Source organism: Crinia signifera, chromosome 2 (assembly GCF_055691185.1).
Source record: "Crinia signifera chromosome 2, ASM5569118v1, whole genome shotgun sequence".
NCBI lineage: Eukaryota > Metazoa > Chordata > Amphibia > Anura > Myobatrachidae > Crinia > Crinia signifera.
In genome coordinates, this window is record NC_139218.1 from 6,138,216 (window position 1) to 6,162,296 (window position 24,081).

Here is a 24,081-nt window from a genome sequence, read left to right on the forward strand (position 1 = left end):
CAGGGTCAAAGCCAGTTTTGCGGTCTGAAAGCAGCATAAGGGAATCCTATAGATATGACGACACAAGTCAGTAGTTACACGTAAGATAGGGTGAACTCAATGGACTAACGTATTTTTTTCAGCCTTAATTACTGTGTTACTAAGTAATCTGATTGTTGCTATGGCAACATCACATTTTCAATAGTACTCCTATTTCAGTACATTTATGCCGCAGTGTCCGGGCGGGTGCTACTGGCGCAGTTACAGGGATATAGCGCAATAACTGGAAACACGTGACTTTATTCTCCTTATCCAAAGAGGTTTTCTGTATTAATGGTGAACAGATAACAAAACACTGAACATGGATCCGCTGCCGGTGTCCCGCAGGGCCGCAGAGACCCGCGACTCCGTCATGCAGAGGTGACGATGTGCGGCCCTAGGCTGGCACCGCCAAGTGCACCACAAAATGTTCCTCTACAGAGTCGACATCCTGGTGGTGTTGGGATCCCATTGCTGGCAGTACCGGCGCATGGGGCGGGGCTTGCAGCGACTGAGTTCACGTGTCGCCCGCCTGTCCTGTAGCTGCGTCACGTCGGCCATTGTGCCCTTGTGAGTGAAGTCACACTAGTGGGGGGTGCTGAGAGCAGGGGGGTGGCAGATGCTTTTATTGTTCCTTAAAGTTCTGGAGTTTGCGTTGGGGCCAGAGGAGCTCGCCCGTAAGACAGGAGCCGAGGGTGACCCTTCTGGAGAACGGTGGAATCTGGAAGAGAAAGAAGAGGGGTCACATTAGTGAGGGGTGGGGAAGAGCGCGTACCTCTCAGCGGAGCTATTGTCCCAGCCATGCGATACGGCCTCATGTATATAACCCAGAGGACGCCGTAGCGCCTTCAGTGGTCATTAAATAATCCAAGGATGTCCACTAATGAGTGCTAATGGGGTGTAACTAAAGGTTAGAGTATCAGGGGCTGTATAACAAGGGGGGTACACCAGCGGCAGATAGAGGAGTGGTCCCCCCTTACCAATCACAGCAGCGATCACCATTGCAGCCCATGGTATTGCCATAATACCCACCCCATTTACCATGCTACACAGGGCTTGGCGTTCTGGATCTTGGCCCAGATGGGGATCTTCATGTACTTGAGGCTACACCGCCACAATTGTTTGTCCTTGTCCGGTGTTGGCCATTCTAAATACCGCCCCCTATGGTCACAAATGGCCCAACCCGATCTGCGCGTTGGTGATGAGTGGTGAAATTTGATTGGCTGTGGCTTTTCCCTGCATCCTATGCCGAGGTTCCCAGCCACAATGGAGCGGATTCGGAGACTTCCACCTACAGTGCGCGCAGCGAGCCAGATGCAAATATTCACCCGTATGCCGAGATTTACACACACACACACATATATATATACCGACATGTTCATTTATTATGCCGACATGGTCAAAATGCCGACACGGCCCCAGTGCCGACATTTAACATGTCATCATGTCGATAAATTGACTGTATCCCCTATTTCTATACATATGCCCCTATTCATACACTTCGCGCCCCTGTGCCAGCCCGGAGCTTGGTGCGATGGATCATTGCTTCGTTCCGCATCTGCGTCAGACTCGGAACACCCCTGCTACTTCTGGCTGAGATGCGAGCGTCCTGCTAATTAGCCCCTAGTGGAGACGCCGCCGTGTTACATGCGACTCCCCATCACCCGGAGATCCGCACACTCAGCCGCAGAGCACATACCTGCCAGGTCCATCCGCACACTGGCGTGCGCTCATCTCTGCGCCGACCCCACGGGTGGGGGCTTGTCCTGCGCTATCAGTATATAGCTCCTTATGTGCGCGGTTCAGGTGACCGATACAGAACCCTATTATCTATATAATCGTACATAATATCGCGTCCATGTCAACAGGCACGGACAAGCAATGCCAACACAATGCACACCAACCAATGCAAACCCCCTGGGAATGATCCTGGCAAGGGACTGGGCACGATACCCCCAACACACATCAGCAGCAACCCCCAATAACTACCTCCCTCCCTCCCTGCAGGCGACATGCAAAATAACCCATCAGGGCAGGTCCGCAGATGCACACAGCCATGCCAACATGCAGGGTATCGGGATGGCTGACAGACAGTGCCTACATCGACACAAGCAAAACGTCTACGTGGCGAATGTTGGCGCATGTATTATGGTTCATCAGTTGGCGATTGTGTCCCATATCACACATTGGGGGAAATGTACCAACTACGACCGATGCCGGGTACGAATCTCTACGACCGGCATCGGCCATATTGTCTCGAAAATACAGTTCGTAAATAGGGCACATTTACTAATCTGTCCTATTTACGGATTCGTATCTGCCTAATGGCGTACGGTGCCGTATTCGTATTTGGCGGCTGTATAGCCAGCCGCTAAATAAAAATACGAGTTGGCAGCCTGCACGGATCAGTCAGATCTGTCACATCAGTCAGATCTGTCACATCAATCAGATCCGTCACATCAGTCAAATCCGTCACATCAGTCAGATCTGTCACATCAGTCAGAGCTGTCACATCAGTCAGAGCTGTCACATCAGTCAGATCCGTCACATCTGTCAGATCAGTCACATCAGTCAGATCTGTCACATCAGTCAGATCCGTGCAGGCTGCAGTGTAAAAAATTGTTAAAAATTAATTAAATAATTAAATTAGCCGACGTGGGGTCCCCCCCTGCCCGGCAATTACCAGCCCCGCCGCTGGTTGTAAATATTCACGGGGCAAAATATGTAGGGGATCCCTGGAATTTTTAAAACCAGCACCAGGCTCAAGGGCCTTTATTGGGGGGTCCGCATTCCCTAGTGTCCCTGCACGGGCTGACCGGTCAGGAGGTGAATGTTTCGGTCGGGGGAACTAATATAAATAGTGTCCTCCGGCTGTGGCATTACCATGTTGGCTGGTTCGGCCCGGTGCTGGTTCTCAAAATACGGGGGACCCCTACTCATTGTGTCCCCTGTATTTAAGGAACCAGGGCCGGCCCTTGAGCCTGGTGCTGGTTTTAAAAATTGCAGGGATCACCTACATGTTTTGCCCTGTGAATTTTTACAACCAGTGCTGACTCTTTGAGCCCGGGGCTGGTAATTGCCGGGCGGGAGGACCCCACGTTGGCTTTTTTTATTATTATTTTTTTTACACTGAAGCCTGCACGGATGTGACTGATCTGACTGATGTGCCGGATCTGACAGATGTGACGGATCTGACAGGTGTGGTGGATCTGACAGATGTGCCGGATCTGACAGATGTGCCGGATCTGACAGATGTGGCGGACCTGACAGATGTGGCGGATCTGACTGATGTGATGGATCTGACTGATGTGATGGATCTGACTGATGTGATGGATCTGACTGATGTGACTAATGTGACGGATCTGACTGATGTGATGGATCTGACTGATGTGACTAATGTGACGGATCTGACTGATGTGATGGATCTGACTGATGTGATTAATGTGATGGATCTGACTGATGTGACTGATCTGACTGATGTGACTAATGTTACTGATCTGACTGATGTGATGGATCTGACTGATGTGATTAATGTGATGGATCTGACTGATGTGACTGATCTGACTGATGTGATGGATCTGACTGATGTGATGGATCTGACTGATCTGACTGATGTGACTGCCAAATACGTCTGGAAAATGAGAAGTATTTTCCAGGCGTATTTTTGGGTCAATAACCGGCCGTATCCCGCTAATTAGCGGCCGTATATAACATACGGCGGTTAGTAAATTAGGAATCACCATTCGACTGAACGTGATTCCTTCTCGTATTCTTTCGGTGGCGAATACATTCATGTTCCTGATTAGGAATACGAATTTGTCTGTCAAATGAATACGAATGGGCGCATATTGGGCATAGTACATTGGGCAGTAATATTTCTATACGAATGTGCCTATATCAGGCGTATTCTCATTAGCAAATTTCCCCTATTACCGCATAAATAACAGGCCACGGACCGGCCAACCTGTCGCTTTCCAGCCGCTGTGAAACCACAGGTCCCAGCACGCCCTGTCAGTTTTGCTACTAAGGAGTGCTAAAGCCATGCTGGGACTTGTGGTTTCCCCACAGCTGGTCGGCTGCATTCTATGGATGATGTCATAGTGATGATGTCGTAACGATGATGTCATAGCGATGAGCCTCGGCATGCAGTCGGCCATGCATAGGGAAATGTAATACACGGTGTTAGTGCCCTGGTAATGTGCCTCAGGGATTGTCGCTGTAATGTGCGGTAATGCCGAGCGGGTTCCCGCGGCACTCTCAGCCCTACGGAGTTAGGTTGGTGCCAACACACTGACAGGCTGCAGAAGAACGGGCAGGCAGGGTGGTACTTACAGTGCACTCCCATCCCAGCTGCCCGGCCCCCTCTCACTTCATATACTCCCCCTCGCTCACATAATCCATAAAGGAACCGGGCAGCTCAGCAAAGTCGTCTAGAATGAGACTGCTGGAGTCCTCACCCAGGGTGCCACTCTCGGGGCGCGGGCCTCTGTTGGCGAAGGACTGGTGGGGGAGGGCCGGAGCTGCCTTCTGCAGGGGTGGGGGATCCAGCGGAAGCAGGGAGGCCAAGGGCTCAGCCACCGGTCCCACGTGTCCCGCGGACTCCGACAATGGGCCCAGCACGTGGTAGAGGCTGGGGAGGCGGATGTCGAAGCGGAGGCCGAACTTGGCGAAGAGCTTGTCGTTGAGGGCGTAGAGTTTCTGGCAGATGTCGTAGCCGAGCAGCGCGGAGAAGAGGCGCGAGATGTACTTCTCCCGCGCCAGGAGGAAGTAGAGCTTCTTCCGGGGCCAGCTGATGTAGGTGCTGTCCGTCTCCGCCGTCAGGGTGACCTGAGGGGACATCGGGAGGAAACATGGTCACCAGGAAATGTCGCCATAAAGATTTATCACAGGGCCACACTACAGGCCACTCGGTGTTATAGGCCGGAAATATGGGGGGGGGGGGGGCCTAAGCTGATCATCCACTCACTGGTCATCTCACGGCTCGACTACTGTAATGTTCTCCTCACCGGCCTCGCTCGATCCCAACTGGCTCCTCTCCAATCTGTCCTCAATGCTGCAGCCAGGCTTATCTTCCTCTCCCGCCGCTCTAACTCTGCTACTCCCCTTCAACAAAATCTGCACTGGCTCCCACTCCCCTACAGAATCCTCTTCAAACACCTCACACTCACATACAGGGCCATCTCTAATTCCATTGCTCCATATATCTCTAACCTCATCTCCATTCATACACCCTCCCGCCCTCTACGGTCAGCTGACGACTGTTGTCTCTCCTCCACCCTGATCACTGCTTCCCATGCTAGAGTACAGGACTTTGCCCGTGCTGCACCCCTTCAGTGGAACGCACTCCCTCGCTCCATTAGACTCTCCCCGACCTTGCAAAGCTTCAAACGGGCACTGAAAACTCACCTATTCATCAAAGCGTACCCTTCCACTGCATAAACCAGCTGGTTCTCCGACCCCTTGCCTGTTTCCTGTTTACATCCTGCTATCTAACCACCACCCCCTCGCTTGCACCTCTTGTAATCTGTCTGTCTCCCCTTCCTACTAGATTGTAAGCTCTTCAGAGCAGGGCTCAGACATGTCCAAACCTCCAGCTGTTGTGAAATTACACATCCCAGCATGCCTTGCCATAGTGTTTGCATTCCCTAATAGCAAATCTGTGGCAAGGCATGATGGGACTTGTAGTTTTTACAACAGCATACCTCCCAACTTTGAAGGTCCCTGAAGAGGGACACAGGCACGCGCCCAAAAATTAGGGGGCGTGGCTATCCGGAAAGGGGGCATGGTCTATATTTGTGTCTTCCCACGAGACCATTCACCGCTGACAGGGTGGACCCCCAACAGCCCCCCGCCGTGGGACACTGCCGGCCGTGGGAGGGACGTGGACGGGACTGTTGGGAGGTATGCAGCAGCTGGAGGGCCACAGTTTTGACAGGCCTATTCTAGAAGGTGCTAAATTAATAAGAAGTAGATTCCGTTTGGTTGCTATGGGCGATATCCCATCTTCAATAGAATTCCCATCTTAGTACATTTCCATACCTCCCAACTGTCACGATTACAGCGGGACAGTCCCGATTTTCGGGTCCTGTCCCACTGTCCCACCCGCGGCAGGCATTGTCCCGCTGCGGGGGTGGCAGTTGGGAGACCCCCCAATCTAAAAGAATAGACGCTGTGCGCATATCGTCTATTCTCGTATGAAAATGAGATTGCGGCTAATTAGCATAAGCCACGCCCTCATTTGCATAAGTCACGCCCCCTTTTCGGACGCACGCACGAGTGTCCCTATTTCATCAGCACAGAAGTTGGGAGGTATGCATTTCTCCCTGTAGGTCTATCAACCAGAACCAACTACAGTGCGCAGAAGGAGAACTCGCAGGAAAACATTTCCAATCTTCTTGTCCTCACCTGAAATGTTCCTTCTTCCGAGGGCCGCAGAGATTCCCACTCCGGAGAGTCCAGGAACTGGTAGGGGAAAATGTAATGCAGGAACTGGCCGTCCAAGCTGACAATCACCCTGACGCAGGAACACAAGAAGCACCCGGTCAGCAGTGTGATCGTCTGCAGGTCACCAATGTAATAGTCTGCAGGATGTATCACTATGTACCTGTCAGGGGGTAGGTGGGACAGAGCGATGTTCTGCAGGTCACTAGGGAGGTCAGTAATGTAATAATCTGCAGGATATATCACTATGTACCTGTCAGGGGGTAGATGGGACAGAGCGATGGTCTGCAGGTCACTAGAGAGGTCAGTAATGTAATAATCTGCAGGATATATCACTATGTACCTGTCAGGGGGTAGATGGGACAGAGCGATGTTCTGCAGGTCACTAGAGAGGTCAGTAATGTAATAGTCTGCAGGATATATCACTATGTACCTGTCAGGGGGTAGGTGGGACAGAGCGATGTTCTGCAGGTCACTAGAGAGGTCAGTGATGTAATAATCTGCAGGATATATCGCTATGTACCTGTCAGGGGGTAGATGGGACAGAGCGATGTTCTGCAGGTCACTAGAGAGGTCAGTGATGTAATAGTCTGCAGGATATATCGCTATGTACCTGTCAGGGGGTAGATGGGACAGAGCGATGCTCTGCAGGTCACGATATAGTGTGGCGAGCGCAGCGAGCCACCGAGCCCCTAGCTTGGCGAGCGCACGCGGATTACTTTACATGTATTCTGCGTCCCCTCTCCAAGCTCACTGCGCTCGCCACGCTTCGGGCTCGGAGGCTCGCTGCGCTCGCCACACTATATAGACTCAAATCCATGCGTAGTTGGATAGTGGGGGTATAAAATCACCCATAGGTGACTATACAATTAAAAATCGGGTCTTTACAATGAAAAATCGCATGAATTGTATGCCACTATATTGTATGCGATGCGATGAAAAAATCGGGCGCCCAGATATTACATATGTACTGAGCGATGTTCTGCAGGTTACTAGAGAGGTCAGTAATGTAATAATCTGCAGGAAATATCACCATGTACCTGTCATTGGGTCTACAGCAAGTTGGTCGACACCGTTAGGTCGACATGGGGATAGGTCGATATGGTTTAGGCTTACAGGTCATTAGGTCGACACAAGCATTAGCAGTGTTTAGGTCGACAGTCAAAATGTCGACTTGTGGTTTATCACTGTTTTTTTTGAGCCGACATGTGCCGACAGGCGGTATTTCATGTCTTACCATCCACTAGGGCGCGGTGGGAGGATAAAATAGTGCTGAGCGCAGTGAGGCACCGTGCCCGAAGCATTGTGAGCAATGCGATGGGATGCGGTGCACTGCAAACTGTGTCCATGTGGACTGTGTCGTCATTTGGCTAAAAAAAAAAACAGTGAAAAACTCCATATCAACCTTTTGACTGTCGACCTAGGTTGACCTATGGCTTGTGTCGACCTAAACCCATGTCAACCTAGACCCGTGTTGACCTTGTCCCATGTCGACCTAGAACCATGTCGACCAACTTGCTATAGACCAAACAATCCCTGCAGATGTTAGTAATGTAATAATCTGCAGGTAGAAGGGACATGGGGGGAGGTAAGGGTTATCCCCGCCAAGCCCCCTGGGGTACACACTCCCAGCACTGTATCACCAGCCGTGGCGCTATAAGAAGGAGCCGCCAGCCGCCGCCATGTCTGACGATCACCCACCTCCCGGAGATGAGCAGGGACAGGCGGTCTATGGGCGTCTTCCCCTCCAGGGCGTAGCTCTGGTCCGCACTCAGACTCTGCACCTCCATCCCGCTGCAGTGAGCGATCTCCTTGAAGACGTGTATGGGGACCTGTAGCGGTTGGTAGACTGTGTGATACAGGGCGTCGTAGTCCTCGCCGTAAGATTCCGTGCGCAGTCGGCAGATCAGGTGCGTGACCTGTGCCAGGCACACCACCAGCAGCAGCATATTCCACACCACTATGTCCACGCCACAGGCAAACAGCCAGCCCCACAGGGTCTTACACAGGAAGGCCAGCGCCATCAGCCCAAAGATGTAGATACAGCCCCGAATGCCACTGCCACCCATGTGTGCCAGCAGGAGAACCAGGCAGGCCAGGTGGTACGGCGAGCGCTCCATGTACAGGTTCCACTCCGCACACTCAGGGGCGCGCCAGAGCTGCTCCATGACCGTCCTGTTCCACGCCATCGCGGCTCCTACACCTGCAATACAAGAGAAGGCATCAGGGTGACGGAGGGGACCGTTCCGGCTGTCTGATGCCGAAACGTTGGCAGCGCTCATGCTCGTTATTCTTCTCTAACCAGAGGAATACGGTTTTGCCCATTTGAGAGAGATTTCGCTTTGCGCACAAAGCTGAATCACCCCATAGTGCATACACACGCTAGACGATATGCAGTGTATATCGTTACCGATAAATCGGCTAGGATGTACCCAGCTTAAGAGAAAAGACAGCGGGCCAGATTCTCTAAGCTTCAAAAGTGATAAAATGGAGAGTGATAAACAGCCAGCCAATCAGCTCCTACCTGCCATGTAACAGGCTGTGTTTGAAAAATGTGAGGTAGGAGCTGATTGGTTGGTTGGTTATCACTCTCCATTTTATCACTTTTGAAGCTTAGAGAATCTGGCCCAGCATCAGGTATTACCAGCCAATCAGACACCAGGGCCTCTGCTGATGTTATGTGTACCGCACATGCTTCCAACTGGTGTTTGCGCGGAGTGGCAGCTGCAATGTCAGGCACATTTGCAGAGAAGTGAATTGGGTGTTCCAGGGCCAGACTGCCCATCGGGCACCTCTGACAAATGCAGGCAAGGCCGATGGTCTGATGGGCCGGTCCGGCCATACAGAGAGACCTGCTGGCCGAGCAGCCCAGCCTTCCGGCGGTATGCTCAGCCACACGGTATACAGAGATGTGGAGACGCACCACGAAGGCGGGCCCCCATTATACGTTCACACTCATACAGCCCAGTCCGTCCCTGGTACAGATTTGCATTCTTTGCTGGGGTTAGTGGGGGGGCAGGTGGGAAAGTGGGCTGACCGGAGGCGTGGAATTACGTTTACATACGGATGGTCTATGACCAATCGGATGACTCTGCAGTCTGTGCAGGTGTGAGTAACTCTGACCCTTCCACAAGTCTGTGACAGAATCAGGCTGATGGGGGCGGAGCTGACGTCACAGACCCTCCCTGATAACGCCTGGCCACGCCTGCGCTTTCCCTGACACTCCCAGAAAATGGGCAGTTACCACCCCCAAACGCCAGCTTCCTGTCAGAATGCGATAATACGTAATAATCATCGTTATTTGGGCTTATTCATGAGGCTATGATCCGTACTCATGCACAAGCATTCCATAATCGCTCGATCTGCGATTCAGCGATCACCTCTGAATCAGGCCCTGTGTCCGCTGCACCTGCACAGTAACTCATTCATGGAGAATCCCGCCCAGAAAATCACCCCAGGGCGTTCTTGTGCGGCGCCTATCACTGAGGGAACGCTTACTAGAACTGGCCACACTCATTACAGTATCATGTTAATGTCGTCTGCGATGGTCTGAGCACCAAATGCCATCACTATCTGTAATGAGATCTATAGTAATGGCTCAGTCTGTCCAGCAGGGGGCGCTGCTGTTACTCTGCACCTACTGTAACATCTCCTGCAGGTGACGGGGTAACCTAACCACAGAGATCAGTCGTGGAAGATCAAATACAAAGTAATAGGCACAGATGGGGCCTATGTACTCAGCCTTGGAGAGATTAACCACAAGCAAATCATTCCCTAACTGCCATGCTGCATGCCAGTTAGGGGCTGATTGGCTGCTATGCAAGACTTTGTACATCTGCCACACAACATGATCCTGAATAGCTGCATAGTAAATACGGCATGTGCAATATTTATTATTATTATGTTTTTATGACATCTTCACAGTATTAGTTTCTCTATCATGTATTAAAGGGTATTTTGGAACAGTTCTGCTAGAATTTACTTAAAAAAAAAAAGTAGAAACAATTCCAGAGACAGCCCTGTGATATTAATGCCATCTTCTGATAGCGTTATCCACTTTCCACTCCGGTCCAGTGTCGGACTGGCCCGGCGGTGAGCCGGGGAAATCCCTGGTCGGCCCTGCCGATTTGTAGCCACGCCCTCTTTGGCATGTGGGCGTGGTTACCCAGTCCCTCACTGTCTGCCGCTGCCGCCGCTTCAGAGGGGAGGGAAGGAGAGCGCTCAGCACAGGGCGCCGCGCATATCTCCTAGCCCAGAGGCGTAACTTGTGTAAGGCAGCCACCACTGCCGCTTGGGGGAGCAAGCGGCAGCGGTGACTGGGTGGGTGCCGGGCACCGGCAGCTACCCGGCGTACTGACAGTCTGACTGTGACTGACATGCTGCCTCAGTTCCGCCTGCCGCTACCCCAGCGTCGGCCGCGGGCAGTCATGTCAGACAACCATATCCCGGCCTCACTTCTGGTTCTGCGCGGGAGGCAGAGCGGCACTGTACTCCCAGGTCCCTGCTGCCGAGATTGAAAGCTGCCGGCTGAGCGCTCCTTGCTCTGCCGACCCTGCTGCTGTCAGCTGCGCCTGCTAATACTTGCTGCGCTATGCCTGTCACACTGACAGCGCAGCGCTGGAGACAGATTGAAGAGCGGCTTCCCTCATGTTAACAATGGCGCCATCAGTGCTGTACGCCCGCACCGTCCAGGACCAGTGAACATCAGTCTCTCTTCCCCACACTTCCTGCACACAGGGCCCCGGGCCCGGCCAGCTCCTCTCAACCTAATTATGATTGCAGGCTTCCAGGGACTGCAACCTGTGTATTCACACCTGCTGCTGACTGTTTACCCTCAGCCTGAGTGGACAGAGGTAGGCAGCCTTCATACTTTATTTCATTATTATTTATTTATTTACAAAAACTGTACTTATATCTCTTTATTATTTTAACATATGTATGTGTGTGATATAATATATGACAGGGTTGCCGACTTTAAGATTCTCCTCTCCGGGAGAAGCCCGGAGAGGAGAGTTTCAGCAGCCGCTCAGGGGGCGGGGCTTACGAGTGACATCACTAAGCCCCGCGATTGTGCCGTTTTAGCTCCGCCCCCTCCTCTGAGACCCGATCCGGGGGGCCGGGAGGGGGTCCCGATTTTCGGGAGACTCCTGGAAATTCCGGGAGGGTTGGCAACCCTGATATATGATGTATATATATATATATATACAGTGTTTGTGTGTGTATGTATATATATATATATATATATATATACAGTGTTTGTGTGTGTATGTATATATATATATATATATATACTGCGTTTGTGTGTATATATATATATATATATATATATATATATACAGTGGTCGAAGTGGAAATTTTGAAGTGGGGGTATGGAAATTTTGAAGTGGGGGTATGGAAAAGTAAAGAGTGAATATAGTGCGCACCTTCGGACACCCCCCTGTCCATCAACGTCCCCTGCCAGACTGCCCCGTTGTATAGGGGTATTACAAAAGCACAATATGTGCTGCTGAGTGATCAGAGAGCATCCTGAGGGGGAAAAAAAACTTTTTTTTTTTTTATCTTCAGATTAAAGTGGGGGTATGCCATACCCCCGTATACCGCCCCACTTCGACCACTGTATATATATATATATATATATATATATATATATATATATATATATGTATGCAGCAGTCACTTAAAGCACTGTTTTTTTTTCTCTAGGGCTCCCCCTTTCAGGAGCAATCTGGGCTGACCAGTGTGTTCTGGTGAGAACACTGGCAATTTAACTAGATTATACTAGTCAGGCGATAGCGACGCATGGGGCTGTACATTGCCATTGCTCAGAGATATACACACAGAGCAATCCTTGCTTTATTTCTAAAGCCGTGTACACACAGCAGCGATATGGGCTGATATCGCTGGCAATATGGTCGCAGGCGACCATATTGCCAGTGATGGGAGTGTGCTCCCATTTTCAGCCCCCTTATGATCCCTGGGCGCAGGAGTTTGCTCCTGTGACCAGCTGATTACCTCTGCGGCTCCCCCAGCAGAGGTTTCTTTTCATCAGCGACCATCTCTGGTCGCCGATGAAAAGGAGACATTGAGCGATATATCACTCTGTGATATATCGCTGGCTGATATATCACCCCGTGTGTACGCACCTTCAGCGATCTACTCATTGCTTAGAAATAGCCCTTGAATTGCTTCTAGTGCATGCCCATTAGACACTGAGATTGTAAATTTAGATTTTCCTGTCTGCGCCAATGTTTTGAGTATTTTCCTGTGGTGGCTTATGTACGTATTATTTTCTATCAGTGCTGATGTGTTTTATTATTTTCCTGTTGGGGCCTATGTGCTTTTTCTGGTGGCGTATGTGTGTTATTATTTTTCAATCTGTACCAATATTTGTGTTTTACCTACAATATGGTTAGTGATGTAGTGTTGGGTGTGGAAGGGTCAGCTGTCCGATGTGTGGCGTAATGCATAAGGGGCATTACAGTGTGTGGTATAATGTGCAAGCGGCATATAGTGTAAGTGGTGTAACGTTGTGTGGTATAATAGACATCATGGTGTGTGGCATAATGTATAAGGGGATGGGGGGGGGGGGCGCCAGAAACTATTTTGGCAGGGGGGAGCAAAATTTGTAGCTACGCCACTGTCCTAGCCCCCTTTCCCTTCACTCTGTCACTGTCCATGCTTTTAGCCAATCGGAGCTTGCAGGCCGGCTCCTGATTGGCTGCGGGACCGTGAGCCAATCAGAGATCGCGGGCTGGCAGCCAATCAAGAGCCAGCCCGTGAGATATGATTGGCTAACAGGGACATGCATAGAAACAGTAAGGGGGAAGGAGATATGCGCCCTGTGCTGAGTGCTCCCCTCCCCTCCCCTCTGAAGCGGCGTGGTAGCGGTGGCATTGGCAGCAGGACTCAGAGACAGCAGGCCAGGGGGACACCGGACTGGGGTGTGAGCAGGAGGACATGTACTGCGCTCCACCCCACGTCCCCCCGCACAGGGACATCATTGTGCAGTGTAATGGGCATCATGGTATGGGGCGTAATGGGCATTACGGTGTGGGGAGCATTGGGTAATTGCCATCACAGTGTGGGGTGTAATGGGCATCAAGGTGTGCGACATAATGTGTAATTAGCATCACAGTGTGAGGTGTATTGAGTAATTAACATTGCGGTGTTGGGCGTAATGTGTAACTGGCATCACGGTGTGCAGCATAATGTGTAATTGGCATTACGGCATGTGGCTTTATGTGTAATGGGTATTACAAAGTTTGCTAAAATGTGAAATCTGCAGGTACGTAATACAATCATGGTACAGGCCACGCCCCCTTATGATAGACCACACCCCTAAATTTTCAGCGCACCTCCGGCGCGCACAAGCGTTACGTCTTCTGGATGGTTAGGGAGGGTATGTGTGTTTGGGCCTTATTCTAGTTCACTCTTTCTGACAACATCCTTCTTAGATGGACAAAACCATGTGCACTGCAGGTGGGGTAGATGTAACATGTGCAGAGAAATTTAGATTTGTTTGAGTTATATTGTTTCTGTGCAGGGTAAATACTGACTGCTTTATTTTTACACTGCAATATAGATCTCACTTTGAAGTAAAACCACACCCAAATCTAATTCTCTCTGCACAAGTAACATCTGCCCCACCGGCAGTGCACATGGTTTTGTCCATATAAGAAGGATTTTGTCATAAAGAGTGAACTAGAATAAGGCCCTGTGTGTGTGACACTGCGAATTCCTACACCGGGTGACACCAACCCTAGTGACGCCACTGCTCACATTGATGACCACACCTACCAGTGGCTGACCACACCCCTTCAGTGGGCACCTGCGGCTATATTTCCCTGGTGGGCCCTAAATGCCCCAGTCCGACACTGCTCCGGTCTGTGGTGAGCCATACAGTGTGGATCTAATGAGACCACAGGCCAATCACCCTATATATACATATTATAACAGCAGGGATAGGGAAACTTTGACCCTCCAGTTGGTGAACTACACATCCCAGCATGACCTACAAAGGTTTTAGCATCGCCAAATAGCAAAACTGTAGCAGGGCTTTATGGTATGTGTAGTTCAACAACAGCCGGAGGGCCAAAGGTCCCCACTCCCTGAGCTGCAGCCTCCCCGTGCTGTTATCAGTGTCCTGGGTGGGCTTTACCGTGGTTCTGGTCATCTGGCTTCTGGACTCTGACCCCCATAGGCAATTGTAGAGGGAGGGGGTTCTGGTTGCCCTCCTCTTGGCAAGTGGCTCAATTTGTGACTACAATATCGTATATACTGTATATAATCTGATTACTGGAGCTTCCGCCACATCACACAGTGTAAGGGACAGAGCGGGGCGGCTGCGCATGCCCAGTGTACCAGCTTCTTCTACCAAGTCTGCTGTGTGTACGGCTCTGAGTCCTCAGTCAGTGCTCTGGACCAGAGAGCAGCCACCAGGAAAAAGAGACAGGAGCCTTACGCGAGGTGGGAGAACGTGAGCGTAGAAAATGCAGTACTGGTTCTAATATGCTTGTGTATTTGTTATGGTGTGTTTATCCGTTTCCTGGCCACGTATTTATATTATATACTGTACATGTATGATACAGATCATACTATAGGCCATCTGTACTGTATTGTATTTCATATGCTGGGGGATTGTACATTACACAATCTAGGCCCCATAACACCAGACACACGCTGCTGAGGAATACTGAGATGCGGGTGCAACCCGCCCCTGTAAAGCTGCGTACACACAGAGCAATATGATCGCTGGCAAGATATTGCGCAGTGTCCCGTTTTCATCAGTGACCATAGATGGTCGCCGATGCCGGGAGAAGAAGCAGGGGAGTCACTGATCTGGCCTGGTACGAGTGTCCCCTTTGACCCCCCCTGTCGCCTGCCCTGGTGACCAGAGATGGTCGCCGATGCCGGGAGAAGAGGCCGGGGGAGTCACTGGTCGGAGGAGCAAGCTCCTCCGACCAGCGACCATTAGGGGGCTGAAGACAGGAGTGCACACCTGATGATTTATCGCCGCTGCACACTCCAATCGCGACCATATTGCTAGCAATTTTTGCCCGTGTGTACACAGCTTTACACCCATATGATCCCCTTTTCCCATCCACGTTTACTGCGATAACTGCGCTGTGACTGCCGGACGCCATTACCAGAACAGACCGCCAAGCCTGGACCCCTCCTGTGCTTGTATACACCGGTGCTGTAAATAACGGTGTGCATCCAGATGGCATAACTGCAAAATAGGCATCCCATCAACCCAAATATTGGGTGTGTATGGGCTCCTTATTTATGGGATAAATCATGGGTGCCTACCTGACCCATACCATGAGGTAGAACATGCTCTGTACCCAGGGGCGGATTTAGGGATGAGGGCGCCCCTAGGCACAACAATAATGTTTACTAAGTAGGACAGTTTATAGGGGCAGTATCTGCATGTCCTATCCATTTTCACTCTATTTAAGATGGAATATAGTACAGTCCAGTGGATATTTTGCAGTTATTGGTACATTTTGGGCTGACAGTACTATCACAGGCATCCAAGTGCCGCCCCCAAACATGTGCCGCCCCTAAGCCGGTGCCTCACGTGCCTAATGGGAAATTCGGCTCTGTCTGTACCTGGACTTCCCTGGCAATGTAGGATTGCCAGCACCTGTGGGGAGCTGGGTAACTGATAAGAAAGGTGTCACACAGGTGCTGGCAATCATACATTACCAGGGAAGCCCAGGAACAGAGCATTGTGTCCTCCTGGAGAGGGGCATGATGGGAGGTATGGATAATGTATGATTGCAAGCACCTGTGGGGAGCTAGGTAACTGATAAGAAAGGTGTCACCACAGGTGCTGGCAATCCTACATTACCAGGGAAGCCCAGGAGCAGAGCACTGTGTCCTCCTGGAGAGGGGCATGCTGGGAGGTATGGATAATGTAGGATTGCCAGCACCTGTGGGGAGCTAGGTAATTGATAAGAAAGGTGTCACCACAGGTGCTGGCAATCATACATTACCAAGGAAGCCCAGGAACAGAGCATTGTGTCCTCCTGGAGAGGGGTATGCTGGGAGGTATGGGTAATGTATGATTGCCAGCACCTGTGGGGAGCTGGGTAACTGATAAGAAAGGTGTCACCACAGGTGATGGCAATCCTACATTACCAGGGAAGTCCAGGAACAGAGCATTGTATCCTCCTGTAGAGGGGCATGCTGGGAGGTATGGATAATGTATGATTGCCAGCACCTGTGGGGAGCTAGGTAACTGATAAGAAAGGTGTCACCACAGGTGCTGGCAATCCTACATTACCAGGGAAGCCCAGGAGCAGAGCACTGTGTCCTCCTGGAGAGGGGCATGCTGGGAGGTATGGATAATGTAGGATTGCCAGCACCTGTGGGGAGCTAGGTAACTGATAAGAAAGGTGTCACCACAGGTGCTGGCAATCATACATTACCAGGGAAGTCCAGGAACAGAGCATTGTATCCTCCTGGAGAGGGGCATGCTGGGAGGTATGGATAATGTATGATTGCCAGCACCTGTGGGGAGCTAGGTAACTGATAAGAAAGGTGTCACCACAGGTGCTGGCAATCCTACATTACCAGGGAAGCCCAGGAGCAGAGCACTGTGTCCTCCTGGAGAGGGGCATGCTTGGAGGTATGGATAATGTAGGATTGCCAGCAGCTGTGGGGAGCTAGGTAACTGATAAGAAAGGTGTCACCACAGGTGCTGGCAATCATACATTACCAGGGAAGTCCAGGAACAGAGCATTGTATCCTCCTGGAGAGGGGCATGCTGGGAGGTATGGATAATGTATGATTGCCAGCACCTGTGGGGAGCCAGGTAACTGATAAGAAAGGTGTCACCACAGGTGCTGGCAATCCTACATTACCAGGGAAGTCCAGGAACAGAGCATTGTATCCTCCTGGAGAGGGGCATGCTGGGAGGTATGGATAATGTATGATTGCCAGCACCTGTGGGGAGCTAGGTAACTGATAAGAAAGGTGTCACCACAGGTGCTGGCAATCCTACATTACCAGGGAAGCCCAGGAGCAGAGCACTGTGTCCTCCTGGAGAGGGGCATGCTTGGAGGTATGGATAATGTAGGATTGCCAGCAGCTGTGGGGAGCTAGGTAACTGATAAGAAAGGTGTCACCACAGGTGCTGGCAATCATACATTACCAGGGAAGTCCAGGAACAGAGCATTGTGTCCTCCTGGAGAGGGGCATGCTGGGAGGTATGGATAATGTATGATTGCCAGCACCTGTGGGGAGCCAGGTAACTGATAAGAAAGGTGTCACCACAGGTGCTGGCAATCATACATTACCAGGGAAGCCCAGGAACAGAGCATTGTGTCCTCCTGGAGAGGGGCATGCTGGGAGGTATAGATAATGTATGATTGCCAGCACCTGTGGGGAGCCAGGTAACTGATAAGAAAGGTGTCACCACAGGTGCTGGCAATCCTACATTACCAGGGAAGTCCAGGAACAGAGCATTGTGTCCTCCTGGAGAGGGGCATGCTGGGAGGTATGGATAATGTAGGATTACCAGCACCTGTGGGGAGCTAGGTAACTGATAAGAAAGGTGTCACCACAGGTGATGGCAATCATACATTACCAGGGAAGCCCAGGAACAGAGCATTGTGTCCTCCTGGAGAGGGGCATGCTGGGAGGTATGGATAATGTATGATTGCCAGCACCTGTGGGGAGCTAGGTAACTGATAAGAAAGGTGTCACCACAGGTGCTGGCAATCATACATTACCACGGAAGTCAAGGAACAGAGCATTGTGTCCTCCTGGAGAGGGGCATGCTGGGAGGTATGGACACCACAGGTGCTGGCAATCATACATTACCAGGGAAGTCCAGGAACAGAGCATTGTGTCCTCCTGGAGAGGGGCATGCTGGGAGGTATGGATAATGTAGGATTACCAGCACCTGTGGGGAGCTAGGTAACTGATAAGAAAGGTGTCACCACAGGTGATGGCAATCATACATTACCAGGGAAGCCCAGGAACAGAGCATTGTGTCCTCCTGGAGAGGGGCATGCTGGGAGGTATGGATAATGTATGATTGCCAGCACCTGTGGGGAGCTAGGTAACTGATAAGAAAGGTGTCACCACAGGTGCTGGCAATCATACATTACCAGAGAAGCCCAGGAACAGAGCATTGTGTCCTCCTGGAGAGGGGCATGCTGGGATGTATGGATAATGTATGATTGCCAGCACCTGTGGGGAGCTAGGTAACTGATAAGATAGGTTTCACCACAGGTGCTGGCAATCATACATTACCAGGGAAGTCCAGGAACAGAGCATGGTGTCCTCCTGGAGAGGGGCATGCTGGGAGGTATGGATAATGTATGATTGCCAGCACCTGTGGGGAGCTAGGTAACTGATAAGAAAGGTGTCACCACAGGTGCTGGCAATCACACATTACCAGAGAAGACCAGGAACAGAGCATTGTGTCCTCCTGGAGAGGGGCATGCTGGGAGGTATGGATAATGTATGATTGCCAGCACCTGTGGGGAGCTAGGTAACTGATAAGAAAGGTGTCACCACAGGTGCTGACAATCATACATTACCAGGGAAGCCCAGGAACAGAGCATTGTATCCTCCTGGAGAGGGGCAGGTAGGCCACCATGTGATAAATTCAGGCTTGGGCCCAGCACACACCTTACCTGTATATGCTTGGTTTGGTGCGGGCTCCAGCCGCAGGGTGGAATATCCTAAGCCCACTGGTGTCAGATCAGAAATGGTGGCGATTGTGGCCGGCGTTAGTCCATGTGGGCTGAGATCTCCAGGTCTTCTCCCCGGCCCCTGCCCGGTTATCTCATACTACCGGCTGTGTGTGGTATGTGTGTCTCATCGTACGAGCCCAGCGCGCACTGAGTGACACCACAACACAGGGGACGAGGGCTCAGGAATGTCTCCTGCCAACAGCTTGAAGTGAGACCCCAGCTGTATAGCCATGTTTGGTGTTGTAACCCAAGGAGGGTCAGGCAGAGAGATAGCAGGCACAGAGCACAGCTCCCAGTCACACAGCACCAAGTATGCAGCCGCCAGCATCCAGACAGGACAGTGCAGGGGCCCCGGTACTAGGAGGGCCACAGTACCAGGAGGGTCAGGCAAAAAGATAGCAGGGGCAATCCACGTCCCCCCCTTGTCGGGATTTCGGCGGTCGGGATATTGACCACCGGGATTCCGAGCGTTTTTCGTATCAATCCCGTCACAGCCCCTCTCACATATGGAGAAAGATTCCGCGCGGGATGCTGGTGTCGGAACACCGACATTGCCGCCAACGCCAACAGCTGGCATCCCGGTCATAAGTATGTAACAGGAATCTTGGGGCCCAATATCTCTTGGCCCCTCAAATCCAGCCCCCCTGAGCAGTGTATTGCATATTGATAATTAATAGTCACTGTGCAATGTACTAACAATCCCCGGGAATACCTCCCGCTGTCCCAGTTATAGGTAGATGTGTAACAATCCCCGGGAATACCTCCCGCTGCCCCAGTTATAGGTAGATGTGTAACAATCCCCGGGAATACCTCCCGCTGTCCCAGTTATAGGTAGATGTGTAGCAATCCCCGGGAATACCTCCCGCTGTCCCAGTTATAGGTAGATGTGTAACAATCCCCGGGAATACCTCCCGCTGTCCCAGTTATAGGTAGCTGTGTAACAATCCCCGGGATTACCTCCCGCTGCCCCAGTTATAGGTAGATGTGTAACAATCCCCGGGAATACCTCCCGCTGTCCCAGTTATAGGTAGTTGTGTAACAATCCCCGGGAATACCTCCCGCTGTCCCAGTTATAGGTAGATGTGTAACAATCCCTGGGAATACCTCCCGCTGTCCCAGTTATAGGCAGATGTGTAACAATCCCCGGGAATACCTCCCGCTGTCCCAGTTATAGGTAGATGTGTAACAATCCCCGGGAATACCTCCCGCTGCCCCAGTTATAGGTAGATGTGTAACAATCCCCGGGAATACCTCCCGCTGTCCCAGTTATAGGTAGATGTGTAACAATCCCCGGGAATACCTCCCGCTGTCCCAGTTATAGGTAGATGTGTAACAATCCCCGGGAATACCTCCCGCTGTCCCAGTTATAGGTAGATGTGTAACAATCCCCGGGAATACCTCACGCTGTCCCAGTTATAGGTAGATGTGTAACAATCCCCGGGAATACCTCCCGCTGTCCCAGTTATAGGTAGATGTGTAACAATCCCTGGGAATACCTCCCGCTGTCCCAGTTATAGGTAGATGTGTAACAATCACCGAGAATACCTCCCGCTGCCCCAGTTATAGGTAGTTGTGTAACAATCCCCGGGAATACCTCCCGCTGCCCCAGTTATAGGTAGATGTGTAACAATCCCCGGGAATACCTCCCGCCGTCCCAGTTATAGGTAGATGTGTAACAATCCCCGGGAATACCTCCCGCCGTCCCAGTTATAGGTAGATGTGTAACAATCCCCGGGAATACCTCCCGCCGCCCCAGTTATAGGTAGATGTGTAACAATCCCCGGGAATACCTCCCGCTGTCCCAGTTATAGGTAGATGTGTAACAGTCCCCGGGAATACCTCCCGCTGCCCCAGTTATAGGTAGATGTGTAGCAATCCCCGGGAATACCTCCCGCTGTCCCAGTTATAGGTAGATGTGTAACAGTCCCCGGGAATACCTCCCGCTGTCCCAGTTATAGGTAAATGTGTAACAATCTCCGGGAATACCTCCCGCTGTCCCAGTTATAGGTAGTTGTGTAACAATCCCCGGGAATAACTCCCGCTGTCCCAGTTATAGGTAGATGTGTAACAATCCCCGGGAATACCTCCCGCCGTCCCAGTTATAGGTAGATGTGTAACAATCCCCGGGAATACCTCCCGCTGTCCCAGTTATAGGTAGATGTGTAACAATCCCTGGGAATACCTCCCGCTGTCCCAGTTATAGGTAGATGTGTAACAATCACCGAGAATACCTCCCGCTGCCCCAGTTATAGGTAGTTGTGTAACAATCCCCGGGAATACCTCCCGCTGCCCCAGTTATAGGTAGATGTGTAACAATCCCCGGGAATACCTCCCGCCGTCCCAGTTATAGGTAGATGTGTAACAATCCCCGGGAATACCTCCCGCCGTCCCAGTTATAGGTAGATGTGTAACAATCCCCGGGAATACCTCCCGCCGCCCCAGTTATAGGTAGATGTGTAACAATCCCCGGGAATACCTCCCGCTGTCCCAGTTATAGGTAGATGTGTAACAGTCCCCGGGAATACCTCCCGCTGCCCCAGTTATAGGTAGATGTGTAGCAATCCCCGGGAATACCTCCCGCTGTCCCAGTTATAGGTAGATGTGTAACAGTCCCCGGGAATACCTCCCGCTGTCCCAGTTATAGGTAGATGTGTAACAATCTCCGGGAATACCTCCCGCTGTCCCAGTTATAGGTAGTTGTGTAACAATCCCCGGGAATAACTCCCGCTGTCCCAGTTATAGGTAGATGTGTAACAATCCCCGGGAATACCTCCCGCCGTCCCAGTTATAGGTAGATGTGTAACAATCCCCGGGAATACCTCCCGCCGTCCCAGTTATAGGTAGATGTGTAACAATCCCCGGGAATACCTCCCGCCGCCCCAGTTATAGGTAGATGTGTAACAATCCCCGGGAATACCTCCCGCTGCCCCAGTTATAGGTAGATGTGTAACAATCCCCGGGAATACCTCCCGCTGCCCCAGTTATAGGTAGATGTGTAACAATCCCCGGGAATACCTCCCGCAGTCCCAGTTACAGGTAGATGTGTAACAATACCCGGGAATACCTCCCGCCGTCCCAGTTATAGGTAGATGTGTAACAATCCCCGGGAATACCTCCCGCTGTCCCAGTTATAGGTAGATGTGTAACAATCCCCGGGAATACCTCCCGCTGCCCCAGTTATAGGTAGATGTGTAACAATCCCCGGGAATACCTCCCGCTGCCCCAGTTATAGGTAGATGTGTAACAATCCCCGGGAATACCTCCCGCAGTCCCAGGTAGATGTGTAACAATCCCCGGGAATACCTCCCGCTGCCCCAGTTATAGGTAGATGTGTAACAATCCCCGGGAATACCTCCCGCTGTCCCAGCTATAAGTAGATGTGTAACAATACCCGGGAATACCTCCCGCTGTCCCAGCTATAGGTAGATGTGTAACAATCCCCGGGAATACCTCCCGCTGTCCCAGTTATAGGTAGGTGTGTAACAATCCCCGGGAATACCTCCCGCTGCCCCAGTTATAGGTAGATGTGTAACAGTCCCCGGGAATACCTCCCGCTGCCCCAGTTATAGGCAGTTGTGTAACAATCCCCGGGAGTACCTCCCGCTGCCCCAGTTATAGGTAGTTGTGTAACAATACCCGGGAATACCTCCCGCTCTCCCAGTTATAGGTAGATAGTGTAACAATCCCCGGGAATACCTCCCGCTGCCCCAGCTATAGGTAGATGTGTAACAATCCCCGGGAATACCTCCCGCTGCCCCAGTTATAGGTAGTTGTGTAACAATCCCCGGGAATACCTCCCGCTGTCCCAGTTATAGGTAGATGTGTAACAATCCCCGGGAATACCTCCCGCTGTCCCAGTTATAGGCAGGTGTGTAACAATCCCCGGGAATACCTCCCGCTGTCCCAGTTATAGGTAGGTGTGTAACAATCCCCGGGAATACCTCCCGCTGTCCCAGTTATAGGTAGATGTGTAACAATCCCCGGGAATACCTCCCGCTGCCCCAGTTATAGGTAGTTGTGTAACAATCCCCGGGAATACCTCCCGCTGCCCCAGTTATAGGTAGATGTGTAACAATACCCGGGAATACCTCCCGCTGTCCCAGTTATAGGTAGATGTGTAACAATACCAGGGAATACCTCCCGCTGTCTCAGTTATAGGTAGATGTGTAACAATCCCCGGGAATACCTCCCGCTGTCCCAGTTATAGGTAGATGTGTAACAATCCCCGGGAATACCTCCCGCTGTCCCAGTTATAGGCAGATGTGTAACAATCCCCGGGAATACCTCCCGCTGTCCCAGTTATAGGCAGATGTGTAACAATGCCCGGGAATACCTCCCGCTGCCCCAGTTATAGGCAGATGTGTAGCAATCCCAGGGAATACCTCCCGCTGCCCCAGTTATAGGTAGATGTGTAACAGTCCCCGGGAATACCTCCCGCTGTCCCAGTTATAGGTAGATGTGTAACAATCCCCGGGAATACCTCCCGCTGCCCCAGTTATAGGTAGATGTGTAACAACCCCCGGGAATACCTCCCGCTGTCCCAGTTATAGGCAGGTGTGTAACAATCCCCGGGAATACCTCCCGCTGCCCCAGTTATAGGTAGGTGTGTAACAATCCCCGGGAATACCTCCCGCTGCCCCAGTTATAGGTAGGTGTGTAACAATCCCCAGGATTACCTCCCGCTGCCCCAGTTATAGGTAGATGTGTAGCAATCCCCGGGAATACCTGCCGCTGCCCCAGTTATAGGTAGGTGTGTAACAATCCCCGGGAATACCTCCCGCTGCCCCAGTTATAGGTAGATGTGTAACAATCCCCGGGAATACCTCCCGCTGTCCCAGTTATAGGTAGATGTGTAACAATCCCCGGGAATACCTCCCGCTGCCCCAGTTATAGATAGATGTGTAACAATCCC

General features: G+C 51.4%; 1 protein-coding gene across 4 annotated transcripts in view; it reads right to left on the reverse strand.

Moving 5' to 3' along the window:
* Positions 1 to 259: 259 nt before the first annotated feature.
* Positions 260 to 24,081, reverse strand: part of POPDC2 (popeye domain cAMP effector 2) — a 66,099-nt gene continuing 42,277 nt past the window's right edge. For 2 of the 4 annotated variants that reach the window (XM_083171494.1, XM_083171495.1), the window contains exons 3-6: positions 8,161 to 8,662; positions 6,424 to 6,532; positions 4,351 to 4,845; positions 260 to 739 (exon numbers count right to left, since the gene is read on the reverse strand). In XM_083171494.1, the coding sequence (XP_083027620.1) occupies positions 4,384 to 4,845; positions 6,424 to 6,532; positions 8,161 to 8,648 (1,059 nt within the window). In that variant the 5' untranslated portion in view covers positions 8,649 to 8,662 and the 3' untranslated portion in view covers positions 260 to 739; positions 4,351 to 4,383. Of the gene's footprint in view, positions 740 to 4,350; positions 4,846 to 6,423; positions 6,533 to 8,160; positions 8,663 to 19,109; positions 19,631 to 24,081 lie in introns of those variants that run through there. The other 2 variants (XM_083171496.1, XM_083171493.1) reach the window with 2 other exon arrangements.